Source organism: Delphinus delphis, chromosome 6 (genome assembly GCF_949987515.2).
Source record: "Delphinus delphis chromosome 6, mDelDel1.2, whole genome shotgun sequence".
Classification (NCBI taxonomy): domain Eukaryota; kingdom Metazoa; phylum Chordata; class Mammalia; order Artiodactyla; family Delphinidae; genus Delphinus; species Delphinus delphis.
In genome coordinates this window covers 13599809-13624874 of record NC_082688.1, presented here as the reverse complement: position 1 = coordinate 13624874, position 25066 = coordinate 13599809, and the positions used below count along the sequence as shown (strand labels likewise).

The 25066-nt window shown below is 36.9% G+C and overlaps 1 protein-coding gene across 1 annotated transcript in view; it reads right to left on the bottom strand.

Moving 5' to 3' along the window:
* Positions 1 to 25066, bottom strand: part of C5 (complement C5) — a 78105-nt gene that overhangs the window by 32535 nt on the left and 20504 nt on the right. The window contains exons 10-22 of the mRNA XM_060014226.1: positions 22835 to 22950; positions 21090 to 21275; positions 19687 to 19890; positions 18192 to 18401; positions 17921 to 18070; positions 16720 to 16849; positions 15683 to 15745; positions 14379 to 14576; positions 12352 to 12442; positions 10802 to 10875; positions 9770 to 9909; positions 5975 to 6202; positions 4736 to 4796 (exon numbers count right to left, since the gene is read on the bottom strand). Coding sequence (XP_059870209.1) covers positions 4736 to 4796; positions 5975 to 6202; positions 9770 to 9909; positions 10802 to 10875; positions 12352 to 12442; positions 14379 to 14576; positions 15683 to 15745; positions 16720 to 16849; positions 17921 to 18070; positions 18192 to 18401; positions 19687 to 19890; positions 21090 to 21275; positions 22835 to 22950 — 1851 coding nt within the window. The remainder of the gene's footprint in view (positions 1 to 4735; positions 4797 to 5974; positions 6203 to 9769; positions 9910 to 10801; positions 10876 to 12351; positions 12443 to 14378; positions 14577 to 15682; positions 15746 to 16719; positions 16850 to 17920; positions 18071 to 18191; positions 18402 to 19686; positions 19891 to 21089; positions 21276 to 22834; positions 22951 to 25066) is intronic.

Genomic DNA, 25066 nt, shown 5'->3' with positions numbered 1-25066 from the left:
TGCATGGCCAAACCACATGGCTTTGCAGAAGAGACAGGAATGCTCCTCTTCTTTCCTCATCAACCTTTGATAAATGCTGAGGATATAATATTAAAATAAAACTTAGTGGAAGACATTTGAGAGCTTTGCAATGTGGATGAAAGAGTACTGAGCTCAGAAAGAACTTACTCTGGATGTGACACTGGGCAAGACACAATCTTTCTATGCTTTGGTTTGCTCATCAGTTAAATAGAGGTAATAGTATTTTCCTCAAAGGGTTTTTGTGAAGATAAAAATAATGTAGACAAAGCATAGCAAACAGTTTGTGCTCAATATATGGTACTTATGACAGTAAATTGTTTGAGATTATCTAAATTTGATCCTCCACCATTTTTTTCCATCGATACCTGCCCTTGACTATTTCATTTCTCATTATCAACTCTTCTACTAGATGGAAAATGTACAGAAAAAAAGGCTAAAACTAAGAGAAGTCAATTTTACTCCTTGTCAGAGATCATAAAAAAGACCCATCAAGGCATCACTTATAAAGGTAGATGCTAGAGAGATTAAAACATTTAAAAGTTAAATCTTTAAAACCAACAGGATAAAATAAGCAATAATGTCTTTTTGAACTAAGATATATAACCATAAAATGAAATTATAATGAATTTGACTATGTCAGAAAAAAAGATTACTGTTCAAAACCCACTAAGGTCTACGACTGCTCAAAGAAGTATATGAGAGACAAAATCAACAAGAAATAGACAAGAAAACCCAAGTGGAAAATAGAAAAAAGTGCAAAAGATAGGAATAGTCAATTCACAGAATGGAAGTCCAAATGGCCAGCAAGTATATGAAGAAATGTTTAGAAATCACTGTAATCAGAAGAATCCAAATTAAAACAATAATGAGATGTCACTTTATACCCCTAAAAATGGCACATTTTAGAGAGGTGAGTAACACTAAGTGTTGGTGAGGATGTGGAATAAGGAGAATCCTTATGCAGTGCTGGTGGAGGTATAAATAGTACAGCCATTCTGAAGAGCAATGTGACAGAAGTAAATGATATTCAGTATATGTATGCCCTTTGACCCAGCAGTTCAACTCCAAAAAACATAGTCCAGATAAATTCTCACACAGATTCGTAAAGGGAGATGAATAAGGATGTTCATTGCAGCATTGTTGATGGTAGTGGGGAACCTGTCACTAGGGGATGGGTAAGTAAAATTGTGGTGGAATTGGAACTGAGCAGAACCCTGCAGGGCCCCCACATACAAAAATGAGCAGTTAATGATTAGGACGATAGTCACAGACTGAGTGTCTGATGCACATTCCTGAGTTGTTTTACAGATACTGTAACTGCCACCAGAGGAAAAAAGCTAACTGCATGAGGACAAGACTATAGCCATGACATTAGCTTCTCCATCTTGAGCAGTACTGAATCTATGGCTATCACAGTTCCAAGAACTGGCCTCAAGAGAATGGGATTAACATTATTGCTCATAATAAACTATATCTTTGTGGGCATCAAAATAATTGTATCTTACTCTGCCCATATATGTAAGCAGGCAACTAAAATTGTCAGCAAAGATGCTACAGACCCATGTTGACATTTTCCACTCTGAGAATATGGTGCCCTATGTCAGCATGAAGAAAATTACAGAAGATGGAGCTTCACCCCTGATCCCATAGAAATGGAATGATGTTTGACAGTGGGGAAATGAAAGCAGCTCTTTTGCCCTTTTCCTGTTTGCCCATTTCTGTCCCCCTCTAACCTTAAAAGAACCTAATTACAGGAATGAGATCACTAGGCAGTTTGACCTAACTCCTAACTTATACTCTCCTGAATGCACACCATGCGAAGAATCAAAGAACCTGTTGATCCTTTACCTAAATAAAAAGAAGCAAAAATGAAGAATTAAGCAGTTAAAGAATGACTGGCTCTACAGGGAACTCTGCTCAATATTCTGTAATAACCTAAATGGGAAAAGAATTTGAAAAAGAATAGATGCATGTATACATATAAATGAATCACTTTGCTGAACACCTGAAACTAACACAATATTGTTAATCAACTATACTCCAATATAAAATAAAAATTTTTTTTTAAAAAAGGGCTTGCCTGGTGGCGCAGTGGTTAAGAATCTGCCTGCCAATGCAGGGGACACGGATTCGATCCCTGGTCCGGGAAGACCCACATGCCACAGAGCAGCTAAGCCCATGTGCCACAACTACTGACCTGCGTGCCACACCTACTGAAGCCTGCGCACTTTGAGCCCGTGCTCCACAAGAGAAGCCACTGCAATGAGAAGCCTGCGCACCACAACCAAGAGTAGCCCCTGCTCACCGCAACTAGAGAAAGCCCACTGCACAGCAACGAAGACTCAACGCAGCTAAAAATAAATTAAAAAAAAAAAAATGAATGACTAGCTCTCTACCCCCAACAGCCCCTTCAGAAATCCTGCAGGCAAATCACGTGGGCAAGATAACATCTGAAGAGTCAGCCAGTCTGCACACAATGGAGAATGATGCAGAATTCAACCTCCTGCCTAGATGATTCACTGAAATTCTTCCCCCTTCTCCTTTAAAAACTGTAATGGCTGAGCAGAAACTTTGGAGTTGGTCTTGGGATGCGAGTCCACCTTCTCCCGAGATTGCCGGCTTCTCTGATTAAAGCATCTTTCCTTTCTATTGACATTTGCCTCTCAAATTATTGCCTTTTGAGTGGCAAACAGCCGAACCTGAGTTTGGTAACAGAATATAAAATACTGTGTAGAAGCAGTGAATTAAATGCATGTATAGCAATAGAAATATTTGTTTAAAACACAGTATTGTCTTTAAAAACTTAAGAACTAGAACAGGACCTATAGCACAATACCTTTTATATGTTAAAAAAACATACACACACAAAACAACCTTTCCTCCATACTCTAAGACATATTTCAAGCATATTAGATTGGGGGCATTTGAAGGAAGGGAAATGGGAGTGGAGGTCAGGCACGAGGAGAGAAAATAAAACATGAGAGGGGCCTGCCCAAACCAATGATGATGATGTGCTGAGAACTGAGGTGGGGGAGAGAGCTTGTCAGGCAGAGAAAGCAGGAACCAAAGGCTAGGGCTAGTCTCGTGTATTGAGTTTCTGTGTTTAGTCTCTTTTTAAACTGATGTCACATAATTTTAATTACTATTACTTTACAATTTGTTCTGATACCTCATTCTCCCTCACTGATATTTTTCTCAGATTTCCTCTAACATTATTGTCTGTTTACTTTTCCAAATATGTTTTTTTAGGCTTTTAAAAAAAAACTGTAAAGTATCATAGCAGTATAGCAATTCCAATATACACAGATTGGAAGTATTTAATAAAATCTCTGAAATAAACTAGACAGAATTGGTTGTCATCTTTACCCTATTTAGCACTCTGGAAAGTAACAAAGCTGCCTGAATCTAAGTTGTCTAAAATGATAAGGGAAAAAAGTCATGTGACAAGATTGGAAAGAGGCATAGATTCTTTTTTTTTAACCAAGATTTTTGATGGAGAGATCTATTCCCCGATAAAAGATCATTGCCATCTTGTGGGCCTGATGTTCACACCTGGGATGGGTAAGACAGGGCTGTTTTGGAAAGCTGTTTGCAATAATGTTAGTATAGCAGGCATAAGGGGGAAGAGAAAGAGAAGACAAAGGAAGCAGTGGCTCTGAGGTGTGATGTGACTGCATGAGGCCAAAACCTCAGAATTTGTCATATATCTCCCCATATATCCTTCACAGGCTGGGAGGAGGTCTGTGTGAAGATAAGATTAGAGAAAAAAGTTTGCATGAAGTCATCCTTATTCAGTTTATGGGACTCAGCTGATTAGAAATGTAAATATTAATTCTTTGCTTTCCTAGAGGAAATAGCACTCTGAGTATAGTGGCCTTGATTTGTAAGGAAACTTTTTCTTTCCATTGCTGTATCACCGAAAGAAAAGAAGAATGATACAATGCAACAATAAGGTAAATTTCAATCATTTAATAAGAACTACAGTAGTCTGTCTTTTTTTGGTGAAAAGAATTGTTAACTGAAAACGTTCTAAATTTCATAAATACATAGGTATTTAGGCCTTGATGAAGTGCTCAAATGTTTGCACAATTCTAACTTTAAGAAGATTCCAAAAAAAAGGAAGATTCAGAATATCTCAACTGGAGGAAAAGCAAGGAAGCAGGAACAATGAGGAATGGCTTTGTTAAGTAATTTATCAGCATTATTGTGTTTTCAAATAATGCATGTTAGATAAGAATGTAAAAGATTTTTTCTTAGGTGTTCTTTGGACTGATGGTTCTATAAAAAATATTATATAACTTATTATTGTGATGGATAGAATGGTAAAATGACTAATTTATAAGGGAAGTCATGCAATGATTACTATTTCAATGCTTTGTATTTAAAACTAATGGGGTTACTTTGGGAATTCCCTGGCGGTCCAGTGGTTAGGGCTTGGTACTTTCACTGCCTGGGTTTGATCCCTGGTGGGGAAATAAGATCCCGAAACCCACGCCATGCAGCAAAACAAACAAACAAAAACCTAATGGGATTATTTTTCTTTGTTCTAAACCCATCCAGATTATAATATAACACATGCTATCAAAAATGGCAGTGAACTAAGAAGTGGATATTTCTGATTCTATACAATTAACATTTTTAAAAATAGTGTTTCAGGTTACACATCTCTCTAGGGCAAAAGACAACATATAAAATACAAACTCATTTTGCCTACCGTAGATACCCTTTGGGTCCAGAGTAGTGCCAGCATAACTTTCCCTTTTGACACCTTCCGGCTAAAATAAAGGCAAAAATCATTCAGTTAAGAACATAATTAAATTTATATGACCTGAATGCTTGAATCAACTTGACTACTTTTCCAATTAAAAAATTCTTTTTTTTTTTGGAGAAGGCAAAGTATGTTTAAATACTTATATGCCTACCTCCAGGAATAAGATTTTCTGGCTATTTGCATGATGATCAGAGCAAACACTTAAATAGAAATTATTATAAGCCAGGTAATTGATCTAAGTGCTTTGTATGTATTAGCTCATTTAACCTCAAAAATACTCTATGGGGTAGTGCTCCCATGTGACATACGAGGAAACTGACACCCAGAGAGATCAAGAAACTTATCTGATGCCACACTGCTAGTGGAGCCAGGATTCAAACGCAGGCAGTGTGGCTCCAGAATCTGTGCATGGAACCACCATGCAAAGATGTATAGAAAATAGAATGTGCCTTGCACAAAATAAGTCAATACATGTTTACCAAAGTGAATTCATGGCTGAAAACAGAACTCAGAGAATGAAGACCTCGGAAGACCCAGTTCTGTCATTAACATTCTTGCCAAGAATCTTAATCTTAAAAAGATAACATGAAAACTCTCAACAGACTGTGTGGGTAAACAGTACTTAAGAAATGATAGTTTTCTTCCTTTTTTGGCCTGTTTACTCATTTACAAAATGGAAAATTTTCTAGGCTATAAATTCTAAACTATAAATGCATGGATCCTATCTTATTTATTGCTGTAGCTCCAGTACTTAGCATAATATCTGGCACAGATTTCAAAACATTTTCTGAATGTGTTGGGGGAAAAAAATACTCCAGAAAACTATACACCAAAATGTTAAAATCGGGTATCTCTGGTTGTAGGGGTTTTTGGTGGTCTTAATTTTCTTCTCTGTGGTTTTTCAGTATTCCATGCTTTCTACAATGAGCAAGCATCATTGTTTTACTTAAACTTTAAAAACATAATTTCAGACTTAAAGAAAAGTTATAAGAATAGTCCAAAAATATCTGAGATAACCTCCACCCAGATTCCCCCAAATGTTAACGTTTTGTTATGTTTGTTTTATAATTTTCTCTTTGTGTGTCTCTTTCTGAATCACTTAAGCATGAGTTGCTGATAACTTTTTTTTTCAGAAAGAAAAAAGTGTTTTTGAAAGAATTTTTTTAAAGCATATTTTCTTACCACCACTCGTAATGTTTTTATTAAGATTTCGTTTCCAACAGAAGTCTCCAGTGAGAAGCTGATGTTGTGGAGGCCGATTTCCAGAGGAAGCACGCTGAAGGTCACCAAGTGGCTGGAGGAGCCCTCTATTCTCTGGGGCAGACATTTGGAGGAACTTTTCCCCTGAGGGTCAATGTCTGGGCTTCCCGATGAACAGATTCCCTCCACGGGAGACATTTTAACACAGAACTGAAATATCACCAGTGAACAATTATTTCAAAACATTTTATGATAAGGAAAGCACGCCCTGATTACATTCATCTGGACAAAAACTCTCCCCTGGTACTCGTTAAATAATCCCTTAGATTCCAAGGCTGTAGAGAAAGCTCATTTCAGATTTTCTAAAACACACAACCAGTTGCCATAGAGCTTAGCAATGTGACAGGATGTCTAGAAAGCTCAACACTGGCTCAGAAACATCTAACCTTCCTTAGACTGTTACCTACTAAATCGGGTACAACACTACTGAAGTTCTTTGTTCATGTTGTCATGATAGCATTTGTTACACTGTCTCTCTACATGTTTATATTTTAGGCAGTGGGACCCCAGTCTCAGGCACTCTGTGTGTCTTATTCAACTTTGTATCTTATAGCTCAGCCTTTGGTTTTCAATAAATGGTTTTATGAAAGACTGGAAACTCCATCTCTTGGCATTTAAGGTCCTGCCTAATATGCCCCCGACCAACTTTTCCAATCTTGCCTCTTATTAACTTCCCACCTGTACCCCATTATACAGCCAGACTCTGGCTCCGGAAAGACGTAGGTTCAAATCTTGGCTCTGCCACTTCCTCTGTGGCAAGAGCACATTGCATGACCCTCCATTTCTTCATCTTTGTAATGGGGATAATAATGATACCTACTGACTTCTGGCTCAAACAGTGAATATTTTTCATCTCCTCTCCAAAATCTAGTGAACTGACAGAACTATATCCCAAATAATAAATCTGTAAGATCCAGAATAAATCAAGCAGGTAAACAAGGAAGAGTAACAACATTCAACAACTAATTTTGAGGAATTTCTCAAAAACGGTAAGCTCCTTTTCCCTCTTAACTATCTTCTTGGGAAACACAACAACTAGGGTGGGTGAGGCAGGAGTTAAAGAAGACTTTTGGGTCACTGGAGGCCAATGATTCCCCCTGGAGAGCTGGGGTAAGGTAGGTAAGGCTAGATACAGAAGAGTGATTTGATCAAATTCAACATGAATTCATTATAAAAACTCTTAGTAAATTGAGATAGCAACTTTTGAAACTGATATCAAATATCAAAAAAAAAACAAACCCAAAAACCAAAAATTCTGGCAGTGGTTCTGCTTTCAGAAATAGCCAAGTAGCTCCTACTTGGATAACTCCTCTGCAAATAATAACTATAAGCTCTAGACAAAATACATATTTAAAAAAAAAACAAAAACTACCTGAAGGCACTAGAGATTGGAAGAGAAGGTGACACTCAGAAGAAAGGAGGGACACTGTGTGAGGGTCCTATTTTTTTACAGTTTTAACCTGAGGGCAGTCACCATTAGTCCCTTAAGGAGTAGCTAAACCTCCAGTAGAACCTGCCATCTTATTGGCTTAAAGAACCAGGGGACAGAGTATGGCGCAGCCACCACAGCGGAAAAGTGAAGGACCTCCAGGTTCACCACATAAACTTTGCTCAAACCTGGTCAACCCTTGAACTACGCACAGCACGGACTCTAAGCATCCCAGCTAAGGCTAAAGGAACTGAAATGAGATTTCAAAGTTTGAGATTGATTCAGCCAACTGCCTGCTAAAACACACAAACGAAGATGAAAACTCTTCAGAGGATAGTAATAGAATCCAGAGTCTCTATAACATTTCATTAAGAAAGTCCAAGGGTCAATGCAAAGTTACTAGATGTAAAGAAATAGGAAAGTGTGATCTGTACTCAAGAGGAAAGGTAATTAATTGGTAATTACCCTGAGATATCTCAGATGTTCTTGTTTCTTGTTTTGATATGATGAATACTGCACTGATAGTTTAAAAATTAAATAAAATATGGCAGTACCATGAGATGTGTGACACTTAAAATATTGTCTAATTATAATTATGTCATTGCACTTTGTGGTGCTCTGAGCAGCAGTGCAATGAAACGAAAGCACTACATACGGTCTATGTCACAACTACTCAACTCTGCCATGGATAATACCTACACAGTGGGTGTGGCTTTAAACTTTATTTATGGACAGTGAAATTTGAATTTCATATAACTTTCATGTGCCATGAAATATTCTTCTTCTACTTCTCCTCCTCAACCTTTTAGAAATGTGAAAAACATTCTTATCTTATAGGCCATAAAAGAAGAGGGAGCAGGCCAGTTTTGGCCCATGGCCATAGATTGCTGACCCCTGACCTAGTACATAAAGCAAAAGAATGAAGAGATGTAAAAAATTCAATATTGTAGACAAGTCAGTTTCCCTTACAGTAATTTATAAATTCAGGATAATACCTATCAAAACCTGAATACATTTTTAACTAGATCAGCAAGCAATCACTTGACACTTAGAGACTTATAATCATAAAACTTAAAAATAATTCAATTTCAGTGTATGTACATATTTTTGTTGCATCAAAGTATGAGAGACTGATCGATAGAAAACATTCAAGTGTAAAATATATAACACTAAGAGAGTGGAATGGAAATATGAGTTCACAGATAAAAGGAATGGTATATAATTTGTTGTTCACAAGAGTTTATTTGGGTATTTTTTAATGGATTGCTGTGGTATTTAGATTCTGCTATATACCTTTAAAATTTTGATATAACAGTTTTATTTTTAAAATATCAATACTCAAGTATTCCCAGAGTTATAAATTTGCATATTTTTTTGAATTTATGATGAAAAATTTTAGATGCCAATTTAAAAATGTGCCAATGGGGTACTTAGTTTTTCCAAAAAGATTTAGGGAGCTGTAAGCGAAATTTTTGGAGACCACTGAAATACTCATGTCTAAGAATAAAATTAGAGCTTTAAAAAAAAGAGTCAGATTTTCAGACTGCATTGAGTTCCTATATAAAATTTTGTGATTGTGATTTTCAAGTGAAATCAGACAGCCTAATGTATAACTCTGTTTAGAAATGTGTTGGCAAAAAGAAGGCAAATGGTGGGTCTGGCCATGGCTGGAGTTTTTCACAGAGTGTACCCCAGAGCAAAAGGGGATCAAGGGAGTTGACATGTTTTTAATCAGTGAGGCTATAATGATGGCTTATGAATTCTAACCTGAACAAGGAGTGAAGTAAAGACTTTAGCATAAGAAGGCTAATGAAGAATAAAAAGTAATGGAGTCACAGAGCTGGAGGTTTCAATGATGCTGTAGAACTGTAGCTACAAAGTAACAAGGTTAATGAGTCAGAAGGATAGGTAGGAGGTGGTCAGTTGGTGAGATGTTTGAAATCATATTTTCTGGGGGGAAGACAAGATCTGCAAAGTGAAGAGTGTGAATGGCTAAAATGGAGGAAAGGAAAGTGTTGTTAGAGGTAAGGAGATCAGGGTGATGAATGAACCAAATGTAATCTCATCTTTCTCTGAGCCTCCACAGCACATTGATTATCTTAAGGACTTGTATTCTTCATTGAATTGGAGTTGTGTGAATAGTTATCTTAACTCTTCTTCTTTTCTTCTTTCCTTCACTGAGTTGAGTTTGTGTGCCTGTGTACGTGATAATTCCATTAATAGAATTCTCAGAAAATCAGGGACGTCTTCATTTTTTCCATTTATTTGAACATACCATAAATACTTACCCGAATTCCAGATGTTCTATAGTTATAAACAGTTCCACTCAATTGGATCTGTTCCCCTCGTACAACAGAATATGGTATATTCATTTCCAGGAAGACGTTTTTGAACACTTTTGCCTTGAGAGTATCAGCAACACATATACCTTCAGCCCAAAGTGAAAGCAAAGTTGAAGCATATTAGGGAATTCCCATAATGCCTTATTAGTACTAAAATGTCTCAGATTTGCTTTGCTTCAAGGAAAAAACGAAAGTTAGATGATGTTTTTCTCTGCCCTAACACCCCATGTCCTTGAATTTTCTACTCACTGATTTTTTTAAATTGAGCTATAATTGAAGTATAATATTATATTAGCTTCAGGTGTACATGATTCGATATTTGTATACATAAGTCTAGTTAACATCTACCACCACACATATTACAAATTTCTTTTCTTGTGGTAAGAACTTTTAAGATCTATTCTTTTATCACTGTTCTTCATTCAATAATTATTGGTATTAACAGAAAACTTCATTTGTCCAACAAATATTTAATTCTATTTAAGGCATGAGAATGTTTATTAACTAAAGCACCAAATCTCTTTTTTAGATATTCATTATTGGTTCCGTTTAATGGGCATAAAATTTTGATTGTGGAAACCAAGATTTATAAGAACAAAATATAGTGAGCAAACAAGCCAAGCCTGAAATTATTTATAAAGTGTCTGCACTAAATCACCACAAAAGGGCACTAGTCCAGGAGAGAAATTACATATTTTTCTCTAACTCTACTGAATCTTCTACTCACTGAGAAAATACAAAGGAAAATGGGGGCTTCACATCAGTATTTATAAAATGATGGCTAATAGAAGAACAAAAGAAGAAACTGATACAGTCCATGATGTGGGCACATCTAAGTGTCTTTGTAATACATTAAAAATAGGTTTTAATAAATGACACCACTTAAGTCCTGTGTAAACTAAAAAGACAATAACAAAAAACTGCATTTTGCCAAATCAAATCATTCCTTACGTGAGCATATAACTTCAATTTGCTTACCACTATTTGAAATGCCAACACCTTGAATTTCCCAGGTAGTTAGAGAATCAGGTAGCACAAACTGCAACTGGTTTCTGAAAGTTAAAATGTTGATATATTCAAATACAGAGGAACATTGATTAACCCAAATTGACAGCTTGCATTAACAGAATTCTTGCTTCATACTACTTTAGAATAAAGAAAAAAAATCACAACAGAACAAAATCTCATCAGGTATTAAAGAAAAATCAAGCAAGAAGTTTATTCAGTAACTCTTATACTCATTCCATGTTTTTAGATATTTCACTTGTATTATGAGAATTCAAATTCAGAAGGATGTCTTTGAAACATTGCAAATTCAAAACATACAATTCAAAGAAAAAAATTATGTTTATTGTGTAGTATGTTCTAAAATAGGGAAGCAAAATACTAATGCATCTTAACACTGCTCATAACGAAGTTGATATAACTAAAAATTTCTGATTAAGATCAAGCTTATACTCATTCAACAAACAGCTATTGTGCACCATCTTTGTGTCAAGCATAGCACTAAATACTGAGTACACAGCTCTCATAGATACAGTCCTGCTCTCAAGCAGTTCACGGTCTAGTGGAAGAAATAGTTCAGTATATAAATTGCGATTCACTGTAATAACTGTACCAATAAAACTTTTTAAAAGTTCAGAGGCAGTATGCATTGATTCAACAAATTTATTTTAGTGCCTCTAGAAGCCGGACCTTATGCCAGGTCCTGAATATAAAACTAACCTGAATTTAGTCCTTGCCCTGGAAGTATTTACATTTTAATGTGGAAGACAGTCAGGTAAACAGGACATTATTATATTGTGTGATATGTGCAACAGAGTTAATTGAGAGGGGCAGTACATCCAATCACTGGGTGGGGGACAGCGGTGGAAAGGTCTGCGAGGGGAAATGCTAGCCAAGGGGCAATGTCAGATGAAGTGGACAACACTGTGGAGGAGGAATCAGGCAGGACAAGGGTAGAGGCCAGGAGACCCATTAGAAGTCAGATGTCAGGCCCGGAACTCACTGCCTTGATGGCTCCTTGGAAAGTCTGTGCTTTGAGCCCCCCCAACCCCCCCTCCCCCCGCCGGACGACCTGAGGAAGGATGACACTCAGGTAAGGGGCACTGTTTTCAGTGCCTGGTACAGAGTAGGCATTCTATAAACATGTGTTGAATAAAGGACTTTAACAAGAAAAGAACCTTTCTCCCTATTAATCAATGTTTTGTAGTTACAGATATTTCAGGATGAAAACAGCTGCATAATACAGTGTAAAGCACACAGTTGTGCTCGGTAAAGACTACCTGAAATGGAATGAAGTTGAATGGAATGGTACCCTTCTTCCCCAAGAGTTAATCATGACCTGGAACCAATTATTAGAAGAAATCACACGCTAAAAAAAAAAGAAGTAAAATAAAATTTGACCCAATGGTGGTATCATCTTGACTCTTAAATAAAATATTGGGAAATGGGTAGTTTCCAGATTTTTGGTCAGAATATTTGCATTTTCCCATATTTTTCAGAGAAAAGTCAAAGAAATATAATACCTTTTGGGGACATGATGAACTTCCCATAACCAGCTTTCTGGAAAATAAGTCCTTATTTCTGGTTTGGTTACCGGTAAAAGAGTCTTTATATCTGGGGGAAAAATATATTTGATTATGGAAAAACAACACAAATTCTACTTAGAGCTGAATTTTAAAATATGGACATTAATCAATAGCTTAAACATTTTCGGAAAGGTCAATGAAACATTTTGTTTAGTGATTTCAAAATAGAACAATAAAGGCCTTAGGATTTCTCCACTAGTGACACTGACAAAATGAATAAAGCATAAAAATATGTTTAATAATTTGTGTTTTAAATTGCTAAATGTTTCATGTTCGGAAAATTATACAAGATACTAATTAGTCTATAAAGTTATTTGCATTTTAAAAATTGCAATAATTGTTTTTATTTTGTAAAATAGGGAGGTTTATATTATTCTCTGCCTTACCTCAGAAATTTATTTATATTTTCTATAATAAAAATGGACAGAATGTCTGCTTCTGTCCAAGATGCACTGATAGGGACTGGAGTTACACCTCTGCCTTAAGAAAACTAGAAAACCAGACACAACAGCTTTCAAATATGAGAGCATAAGTGAGCCAGGACAGTGATCCCTGAGAAAAGGGAGACAGATTGGATGAACCCTAAAATTATCCAGGTTTACTGTCTGGAGGCAGTTTACAGGCTTTAGAGCAGGGAGAAAAACACATACAGACCCTGGCAGAGTTGCAACACCACCCATGGGAATTTGGGAGGCCAAGCTGTCTAGAACAAGGGACAGAGAGGAGGGAGCTACAGAGGCTGAATTCCAGGCAGCTGATGCCAACCCAGATGATTAGAGTTGAAAAACTGGACCACGAAAAATGGATATGTACTAGATTGTTCATAAAAAATACTGCGTGTAATAAGCAAAAATCTGAAAACAACCTAAATATATCTAATAACCTGGTTTTGATAAATGGCCACAAGAATTTATTTATGCAGAAATGTATCCACTCAGAATGATGACATTTAAGACATACTGTTAAGGGCTTCCCTGGTGGCACAGTGATTAAGAATCTGCCTGCCAGTGCAGGGGACACAGGTTTGAGCCCTGGTCTGGGAACATTTCACATGACGTGGAACAACTAAGCCCATGCGCCACAACTACCGAGCCTGCACTCTAGAGCCCAAAAGCCACAACTACTGAGCCCGCGTGCCACAGCTACTGAAGCCCACATGCCTAGAGCCCATGCTCTGCAACAAGAGAAGCCACCGCAACGAGAAGCCTGCGCACCACAACAAAAGAATAGCCCCCGCTCACCGCAACTAGAGAAAGCCCGTGCACAGCAACGAAGACCCAACGCAGCCAAAAATAAATAAATAAATAAATATTTAAAAAAAGAAAAAAAGTAACAACAACAAAAAAAGACATACTGTTAAGCAAAACAATCAAACAGGATCTGTCACTCTGCTTTTGTTTGTTTTGACTGTATATAAATGAATTGAAAGTCCTAAAAGTTCTGAAAACATGTTAATGAGAATTCTATAAATTCTGAAAATGTATATTGTGGTTGAAATTGAAATAAGATTTCAACTTTATGTGAGTACATTTAAGGTTATGCTACATTTAGAAATCTTTTGCTATATGTGGTCAGTATAGGTATAAACAGAATTTTTAATGGTTGTAATATCACAGAACCATGGAATTTTAGAACTCAAAGGCATATTAGAGATCACCTGGCCCAAGCTTCTTGCTTTAAAAATGGGGAGATTGAGGCTCAGAGAGGATAAATAATCATTCACGTTTATAGAATGAGTCAGCTTCAAACTCGCCTGGGTCTTGACTATGTACTAGTGCACTCTGCTCTGTACTATATATACCTCTTCTGATTCCCAAAAATGACAACAAAATTTTTTTCTTAACAGCATTTGCAAGTTATCTTTTCTACTTCCCATTTTAAATAGAGCATGTAAACCACCTTTTTTGGAAGCATAAAATTACATCAATTTCCCCATATTTTCCAATCGAAAATGTCAAACTTACGTAGCCTTCCCAATTGGATAATTTTACCAGACTCGGCAGCACGAATCTGGCTTGCGATGGCACAACACTTCTTGAAAAGTTTGACGCATCTTGGGCCTAACTTAATCCGAGCGGCTCGCTGCTCACAGTTTTCATCATCATTACGATAGGCTCCATCACGACAACATTTCTTCAACGTTCTATCTTTGTATTTAGCAGCTGAAATGGCAATAATTCAAGTGCCCTTGATTATGCATAGAGTCAAAACATCTCAGGCTTAGAAAGGCTCTTGAGGGATACTGGATTTCTGCTGTCATAGGACCCCAGCCCCACAAGAGCCATGGCTAGTTGACTGTCCAGGCCCGCTTTGGAACTACCCTAGGAATGGGAGAATATGGCCTCATCAGGTAGTCCACTCTGATTTGCACTAAATGGTTAAGGGCTTCCTGCAACTAAGCTGAGTACTGACTTTTGAAACTGGCACCTTGGGTTCAGCACCCTTTGAGTAAAATAAGTTAATGATCTGAGAAGCCTGCAAATATCTGAAGATAGTTATCATCACTATACAAGTATGTTCTTCTTCAAGCTAAAAATCCTATTTTATTCAAACATTTCTTGTGGTTTGTGGTTTCAAACATTTCTTCACCAGTGGCATCTTTCCTCATCATAAGTGCTTCGATTAATCAGTATCTCTCTTTTCATATCATTAAAACTTAGAATGAAGGTTAGAATTTAAATGACTCATATACAGATGGAAAGTATTATTGTACTACTATAAACATCTTTATTAGTTGAGCTCAGGGCACTGACTGCTGGCTCAATGTTCTTTCTATTGTAGCATTGCCAATTATCATATCTCTGTTTAAATAATACTTAAAAATAATTTCTGTTGGGATTATTTCCCCACCCAAAATTATCTAAAATACTCTTAACTGTTAAGTGTATGCAAGAAGCGATAGACTTCCAGGTATATCTCAAAGTTACTTAAATCATGGATTTTGTTAGAATAAAATGGAAGCATATGATTTTAATTACTAGATGAAGTTTACAGAGAGGAAATATTTGTGACAAATAAAAGTTAATCTTTTATATTTTAGAGATAGAAATAACAAAGACCTATTTCCCTCAGATTAAGGTTATGGCAAATGAACTATTGGATTAATTTGGATTAACCTTTCCAGGGGAGGTGAGCTAGATGTCTGTACATATCTTTCTTTTCACCCATTCTATTTGAATTAGGAGAAATTAGATAATGTTTACTTTTCTCCAGCTTTTGAATGACACGATCATAACCTTTTGGCAATCACATGAAACTTTTAGAGTACCTTCTTCCTCTATCTTCATTTTCAGCATTCTTTTTGGCCTGAGAACTTCTTTACAAGGTTCATCTGTTTTAAAAAGATAAAGAAAAAGAAGGGAGAAAAGGAGATAAAATCTCAAAAACCACAAAATTCCGTGAAATTATTTAACTTTTTAAAACATTCACGTCATTCATTCAACAAACATTGAGAGCCTACTTTCGACTAGGCACCGCACACTACACATCTCAATATGACTTGTTTTTAGAGGGGCTCACAATCTATTGTCACACAGTTTGACTTGTTTGATCTGAATTTGGTTTTTAATCCTGCAACCTTTTTGATCCACTGATTACAAGGAAATATCTAAGCTTTTAGAGTGAGCCATGTTTCTGTTAGGTATGGTATTTTAATTATTTTTGGTGTTTATATTATTACAAATAATAGTATCATGTATAATTATGAACAATTTTAAAACCACAGAAAGAAGATGATTAAGATGTGGTCCTTGCCCTTAAAGAGCTCCCAGTGCAGTGACTGAGACAAGGTGTGTAATTAAGTGTAAGAATGTACAATGATGCACTGCTATAAATACATCTAGTCCTCCCTATAGTATTCCCCCTATTAAAGGAGGAGGCAATGATCAATTCTATATGGGGAAGAGGCCAAATCAAGGAGATGATTCTTCTTCTAGCTTCTTCAGGCTAATAAAAGGGAAAGCAGTCCTAATAAGGAAAGGCCCAAAGATGTAAAATAGTGCCACCCATAACTACCTTGGTTCTGTATGGCTTAGACATAAGGTCATGTAGAGTGAGATGAGAAACAGCTGGAAAGAGCTGGAGAGAGGATCGTGGAAGGCCTTGAGTATTACAGTAAAGAATTTGTACTGTATCTTGAAGGCTAATGAAACATTTTATACAGAGGAGTTACCTAGTCATGCCATTATAAGATCAGTTTAGAGAATATTCTGGAGGAGGGACAAAACTGAGGTCTGGGAGGCAAATCATCCATGTAAATTTCAGTAATCAATTTGAAGAATAAACAAAAAGTACTGAGTGTTTTACCATTTTCTTGGGAGTTATCTGCGTTTGCATTGGTGAGGAAGGTGAGTCCAGCCAGGTGGAATACATCTGCATTGTTGCGGCCACCACCTGCCCCGCAGCCCAGGTCACTCTTCTCTAAAGTTTGAAATACCTGTCCAGAGGTAGTTAGTTAATTTAATAATTCTTAGGAATTAACTAAAGGCAAAACGGTGAGCCTATTCAGATGTGGAAATCATTCCTCTGAAAAACTAAAGGTACAAGTTGTTACATGGTTCTAACAAATCTGTGAAATGCACAGCCCACTCATTTATCAAATGGTCAAAGACCAAATTTCCCAACTTCATTCCTTTATTTTGTCCTTTTGTATTTAGAAATACATACCTATTCAAAATTAAATCAAGAACTAAGTCTTAAGCTTTGATGAGGTGATTCTTCAAAATTGACCCCATGCTGTTTTGTACACAGAATGCATACTGCAATCAATATAATGTCCAAAAAAGAATAAATGAGTGAATATATGAATAAGTGAATTAATAAACAAGCTAATTTTTAAGTCGCTAAAAGAAAAAAGAGCACAATCTCTTGTATTTTGGGGAAGAGGGCTCTAGGTTATAAGTGGGTGAGAACCTGTTTGCGGGGGGAGGCTTTTTCCAGTTTTAATTTTGACCCCAAACATTTTTTCCTTTCTGAATGTTTTTAACTTAATAGTTTCTCAGTTCTTTCTTCCTCCTTCAAAGAAATTCAAGCCTAGAAAATAGAAGCAGAGCTTAGGGGAGATAAATGGGAACTTAGGGGAAGTGAATCATTTTCAGATTCTTCTGGGCCACAGATTTTAATGAGTAAGAAAAAGGACACAAAACCCAAAAAACCCCCAGTGGTTGCCTATTCATTCTTCTCTGTTGCTGCTACTATAAAGCTCCCTGCTCCCAAATCTCCAAACCCTCCCAATCAATGGCACTTTGCCCATGAATGTAATTGCTATCATGGCATATGTTTTTAAAGTACTTAATTCCATACTTGGAAAAGTAAAAATGGATAGACCTGGGCTTTAGAGACTAATGTGAGGATGGCTTACCTTCCTAAGAGTCACTGTTTTGAGTAGACTATAGAAAAGCAGGTCTAGTCTTCCCTTAATTCTTCCCCCACGACTTACCCTAGTGGCCACACTTTGTGAAGCACTGCATAGGGCCACCCCAGTAACCAAGGCCATGCACTACTTAACTCTTTCCAGGGGTTTCTTGGCTGTCCTTTGCACCCCATATATAGCACTGTCCACTGCCATTAAAGCCACCCAGGAATCCAACTCAGTTGCCATATTAAGAGATACATGTTGGCCAGGGGAATATGTATCTGTACTTGGAGACAGATGAACCTATAAGGTCATTTGAAAAAGAAAATATCATTTGTATGACACAAAAACTTCACAGATAGCTGCATTTACAGCCCCTTTATTCAGAAGAAAGTTGGATTGTGACTTACAGTTTGTGGCTTACCTTGAGCTGGTTGCCACACTTTTCTTCAATATTTAACCAGACTGAGTCGGACACTAATTCTGCAGTCTGTTCTCCTGTTACAATGTAATAGACCAGGAGACGAGCTGAAGGAACCATGTTCTGTGTCACTGGAATGTTTATACTTTGATAATCTGAATCTGAAAGTTTATCCCTTGTGCCAAAGTGAACGATTTTGCCCTTGGATAAAATCTAAAAATAAACAGCAGTAGCAACGGTAATTACAAAAACAAAACATTTACTTCAGGATGGAGCTTGGAGCTGGAGTAGAAATTACGTTAAAGAAGAAGAAAGTTAACATTGTATGGACCTACTATGTTCCAGGAACTGTACATTTAATTAACTCTTTTAGTTCCCGTAATAACCAGAAGGATAGGAATACTATCTCCATTGTGTAGATAAAGGGACTGAGGTTCAGGAAGTAATTAAATGTCATACTGATTTCAGTTCAAAACCACCTAGCTACGAATTCAGAGAGCTAAAATTTGACCTCAAATCTGTTTAAAGTCATCACACTGTCATTAACATCTACTTGTTTAGTTGATTAAAAAATGTAGATGAGGAGGTAGAGTGCATCTTATTTTTCCCTAATTTCTGGCCTTAAGTTTTAAAGCCAGAGGTTAGGTTCTAAACTGGAGGTGTGAGGTTAAAAAAAAAAAAAAACTCTAAAAATCATATGAAGCCAAAATGTCCTCAGAGATCCCTTAAATTGTCCTTAGAGAACAGGACTGTGTATGTGGTTTTGGTATGTAGTCCCTAAACAAGTCCCCTAATTATTCATCAGTCAGTATGGTCCTCATTTATTTTTTAATTTCTTCTTCAAAACCGTTGAAAAAATCATCATCACCTGTTTGGCCTGATCATCAGAATAATTAATTCCATTTCTTGGGTAATTGTCAGGAAGCCCTTAACATTTTTTTTACATTCTTTCCTACCTTTCACTGACGGCCTTGACTGACACCTCCGATTAATTTAAGTGATGTAACAGGGATGTTGCTGGAGCAGGTATGATATGACTCAACCCTTAAGAGCAGGATTTGGGTCCCCTCTTTTTTCCAGTGAAATGCACATATTTTAAATGGGTCTAGGCGTGTAATCTTTGGCCATGAAGTAGAGCAGAGGTAATGTGAGAATTTAATCAAGCTCTCTCTATGGAGGAATCAGGCTGTCTTTGGTGAAAGGCATATAACACAGTCAGAGGTTCCCAGGTCTAATCTAATCACAACCTTCCTCTTCCCATCTGAGTGACTGTAGTGAGTCTTTAACCTCTTTGTCCCTCAGTTTCTTCATCTGTGAAGTAGTCATGAAAATCATTCCCTGTCTCAAAGGCTTTTGAAAAACTGATTATCAAATTAGATGATGTTTTTGAAAGTGCTTTGTAAGAATATATGTAAGGGATCATTCTAACGCTTTTCTATAAGCAAAGGAAAATCAGGTGGGGGAATAGATAGATGTAAATCTATCATTATATACTTACCAAGTAATTATAGTGAGTTATTTTGTCAATATATGGACTTCTGGGGGTAACAACAATATTCAGATGTTCTCCCACAAGCAAAGGTTTATAGTTTTCAGTCCAGTCAATATAAAGATAACTTTGGCTGAGAGATGAATATGCTATTGCTCGGTAATCTTCGCTGGCCTGATTTTCTTCTGGAAGATCTGGGTCCTTGGTCCTGACCTGAAAAGGAAAAAAGTGAAAAAAGATACATGGACTGTGACTTAATGTTTTCTGTGAAACATAACTTTTCAATTCCTTTCTTTGCTTTATAAATTTCTAAAATTCACAACACCAAATTCTAAAGAAAAAAGAAATCCATTACTCCAAAGTGTTTGTACAGCTGCGGTATCAAGTAACTTTACAAAGGCTATGGACAATAATTGGGATAATATGGGATTGTAGGCTATGGTGGGAAAGTCTGGTGAAGTGAAGAGAGAAAGATGCTCCTGCAACAAATATTGACACCCTTCCTGAAGTGTCATGGTGAGTTGGGGACTCCTTTTCCTATGGGTTGGAAGGGTAGCAGTGGGGAGGTCCTGAGGACTGGGGACAGGAGTCGTGAATGGACATCACACAGACTCTCTGGCCCAGTTTCATTGCGAAGTCGTGGCACAGAGAAGGGCTTACAAACAGAGTGGGGCAGAAATGATATCATGGCACCAATATCGGCCTTTGACAGCAGAGGGGTTGGTTAATAGCTCATGCTCGGGAGTGAGACAGGCATTGGTTTGCCTCTTGAGTACCATCATTTATTAAGTATGGATAAGTTATTTAACCATAAGAAAGGTTAAAAGCCTCTGTTTCCTCAGCTGCAAAATGGTTAGCACAATGCCTAGCACTTCGTACGGGCTCAGTAGATGATGGTGAATCTATTCATGCTGGGGTCATTGACATGCATTACTAACTTACTCATTTTTTATTTGGGATTGGGAACCTAAATATTATTTGCTAGGAGAGAAGAATATTAAGTGAGCTCTAAGGTAGAGTGACTCATACAGCTGGAAAAAAGAGAGGCTTCCACGTTTGGCTCTTTTGTGGCCCTGAAAAGAGATAAAAAGTTGGGGGGTGGGAAACAGAGAATATTTCTATCACTGATTTCCACTGCTACACCTATTTTGATACTTCTAGATTCTAATACAGTCTTACAGATATAATTCACCCCAAATAAAAAATTGATAGATTTATCTTCCTCAAGAACCATTCAGTGAATTTGCAGATTGCCTCTGGTGCTTTTTTTTTTATTTTTTTGGATGCAAAATTGTGGAACTGTTCACTGGACTCATGTATAAAATCTGCCGCATTTGTTCTGCACATTGGCCAAAACACACAGTCAAAAGTACACACTGTCCCAGAAAATTTAACAGAAGAATTCAGCTCACTTTAAACTCCAGCACCACCACTTCAGATGGGAGATTCACCACAAAAGAAGCTACTCCATCACTGGAACGTGTTACACTTTGCTTTGACTCCGAGTCAGTTGTCTCCTGGTTTACATCGAGCATTTGTGCACTCAGGGTCACCGGGACCCCTCCTACCACATGGTCAAGTGAATCCTTAACCTGCACCTGTTTGTCAGAACAGTCCAAATTCATTTCAAGAGCTCATCACTTCTTTTAAAGCATAACAATTCTGAAATAATTTTCCCTCCTCCTCACCAATGTATAAATTATTCATATTCAATTCAGGAAAAAGAAGCATGTTCTCAGCTTATATATAGAAAGGTTTAATCTTATTTAGTTAAATCATTCTTGAATGGATTCCCCTGTATATCGAGAAGACTCAGAATATAAATATCATCACATTAGGTCTGCCAAGTAGATGTGATAAGGTCTTCTGCTATTTAATTTCTGTGTGTGTTCAGTTGGTTGAGAACTGGATAAAGGAAAAAATGAGGCAATCACTTCTGGGAATGATTCTCTTGGATATGAGAAACAATAAGTGCATCTTCTTTTTTCTCAAACTCTACCCCTCATTGCCATGCATATGGACATATAGAATTTCCACAAAGATATATTTTATATTATTTATTTGTATATGTGATATGAAATATATAAAATATATTTTAAAATAATAAATTCTATATAGTGACATATTTTGTGATCTTGTATTATATATATTAATACACTCCATAATATATTATAAATTACCATATGCATTATATAGTAATATGTTATATATTATTAAATATGTTGTATATATACTAAGAAGTTATAAGCATGTCCAAAGCTTGCTTGTGGTCTAGTAAATTTTTTTCTCTTAAAGGCCAGTGACCTACGGTAAGTAATAAATAACCCATTTTAATTATCCTAAAGTTGATTTTTAAAAGCAACACATCTTCAAAGAATAAAAAAATTCTACTCTAGCTTTGTAAAGGATAGGGAATAAAAATTTCCATTTTATAAATATAATAAAACATATATGTAATAAAGCATGTTTTATATATAATAAGATATAGAATACTAATCTACAATAAAATATAATTAAAAGGTCAAATGAATGTTTTAACTCCATATTATCAGCATTTTAGAAAGGAAAAGTGGAGGAAGGAGAGAAAATATTGTAAAGGAGAAAAAAAAACATACAGAAAAGAGTCAGGGACAGACAGAAAGTGTCAAGATGGAAAGGATGGAGAACAATACAGAGAGATGAGATCAGACAAGAGTTATGTACAAAGAGAATGCAGAGTGAAAAGCACAGAAATGCACCCTCAGAGACACACAGGAAGTAAAAAATGGTGAGAGAAAGGGGTTTATTTTCAAGGAATGCTATCTCTGTCTTAAGACTTTTAAAGAGCACGTTGCCAAATAATTTTAAACTTTAGTGTTTTTTGAACTATAGACTTATGGGGTTTTATTTACATATCATTTAATGCAATGCTCATTTAGGGAATGCTTAACACAGGCTATCTTACTAAATAGTGATACTGCCCTAAGGGTTGATATCATCCCCAAGGCTGAAGCTGGTCTGCAGTTTCCCACCACCCACCACATAGTCGGAGGGGCAGATTTCACACACAGAATGAGTTCCCTCTGTGATTTGCCTCTCCATCATCCTTCTTTTGTTTGCCACCCCCATATTTTTAGAAAAAGATAATCACATTTAGCAGTTTCCCCCCATCATCTACCTTGACAGAAAATGGAATCCCAGGCTTCACAAAAAGAGGAGTAGCAACCAAATTCAGTTTGTAGGGAGAAAGGACATATTTGATGCCAGGAATTTCTGCTTCTTCAGAAAATCCACCTAAAGAAATGACAAGGATTATGTTGACCTTTATTAGGAGTGTACGGATCTGTGTGGGGAGCTATTTTGTGTTCATATGTCTCCACAGACCTACTCATTCATTCATTCACTCCATTCCTGCACTCATTCATTTACCAACAGCAAGTAGGATATGGGTCTTGGTTCAGAGGGGCAGTGCAGAGAAGAGTCTAAACTCTTCTCAGGAGTTTCCAAAGCCTTACGCACAAGGCTTGTGGGCAGAGGTGGTCCTTATGGAAGTAGAGCAATAGGATTGGACTGAGGAAGAATTCAAGGAAGGGACACCACTTTTCACCAGTGGCCTGAGTTTCAGTTAAATATGTATAAGGCATTAAGGAGAGAAGAAAGGGTAGGCCAGAGACTAAGCCTTACAGGGCATTCACCTTTAGAAAGCAGGGATATGGAGAGAAGTGGAGAAGACATAAAAGGAGAGCTTGAGGTAGAGAGAGCCCAGAGGGTCTACTAGCAAGACCCCAATAGTGTTTGTTACCCATTAGCTAAAACTTAAGCTAAAGTATTAAGAATGATATACGAAGTTCTAGTATTCCCAAACTCCTTTCCAGTATTACATCCCTAATACCCCTACATATATATCCTATACTTCAGTGAAAGGAATAATCTGCTACTCTCAAAGATCAAGTTTCACCTCCCACTCTTGGTATGTTCACTCTGTGAAGGGTGCCCCACTTCATCCTGGCTGCTATCCCTGCCTCAAAACCCTACTTATCTTTCACAACAAGACCAATCATCTTCAGGACACCATTCTTGGTTGCTCAACAATCACCTAGGAGCTCATCTTCTTCTGAAGGTCAGTAGCATTAAGCACTTTTCTTAGAGCACATGTGGAATTCCTTCTTGTTCAGAGTTCTTTGTTTACTTGTCTTATAGATGCTTGTTTGTAAGCCACTTGAGTACTGGGATTACGCATCATTAATATTTGTAAGCCTGCATATTTAGCAGCACTCTTTGCATATCTAATAAATACTGCTTAAGCTGAATTTGTTTGTAATAAATTGAGAAAAATAAAAGTAACAAAGAAACATTAAAACAATGTCAAAAACACAGCCAGGGCAGGGAGTATAAAGTCATCATCATTCTCCCACATCTATTGAGCATCAGATGCATACAAAGTGCTTAATAACTCGATAGTTACCTCAATTCTTCATTCTGCTACCCAGAAGGAAAATTTAAAGAGGTGGAAGGGGACTTAGGAATAATTTGGTCTAAGAGTCATTTTATTGAAAAAAAAAAGTGGCCTCAGTGTGGTTAAATTATTTGTTCAAGGTTGGTTGGGGATTCAATATAGACCTGAAAATATAAGTTACATTAGTAATCAAGACATATCAGAAGTAAGACAAAGTAACCCAACTTGGAGTAATAATTAATAACTATTAAAACCATTGGAGTGAGGATTAAGAGTACTAGACAAGGTGCTAAGAATGCTAAGAAAGAAGTAGGTGGAGAAAAGAAGGAGGAGGAGGAGGAGGGGGAGGAGGAGGAGGGGGAGAGGAAGAGGGAGGACGAGGAGGAGGGGAAGGGGGAGGACAAGGAGGAGGAGGAAGAAGAGGTGCTGTTTTAAGTGCTTTGCATATACTGACTCTTTGATCCTCACCATAACCCTATGAGGGATATACTACTATTGGATCTATTTTAGAAACATTACCTCCAATTTTAAATAGAATTACTGACTATTACAGAAGAAAAGGGCTTTAGGATGCACTTTGTTCAACTCCATCATTGTACAGCTAAGGGGACGAAAACAATGATAGTAGTAATAACTTTCATTTGCATGGTGATTTATCAAATGTTTTTACACACATAATCTCTTTGATTTTGATTCTTACTGGGTGAGAAAATCGGGGTGCCAGATGTTCACGCCAGATAAGTTGCAGACCCACTTGGAATACCAGATGGGCAGGTGTTATCCCATTCTTGCCAGTGAGGCAATAGAGACCCAGTGACTAGGGGGTGGCAGAGCTATACTTTAATCCAAGTTTTTAATGATGTAAAAAATAAAACTTAACTATAAAAGGAAGTAAACTGTGAAAGAACTGTAGAAATTATTTATACCTTGAAAATGCTGTCTAAGTATTTCCCA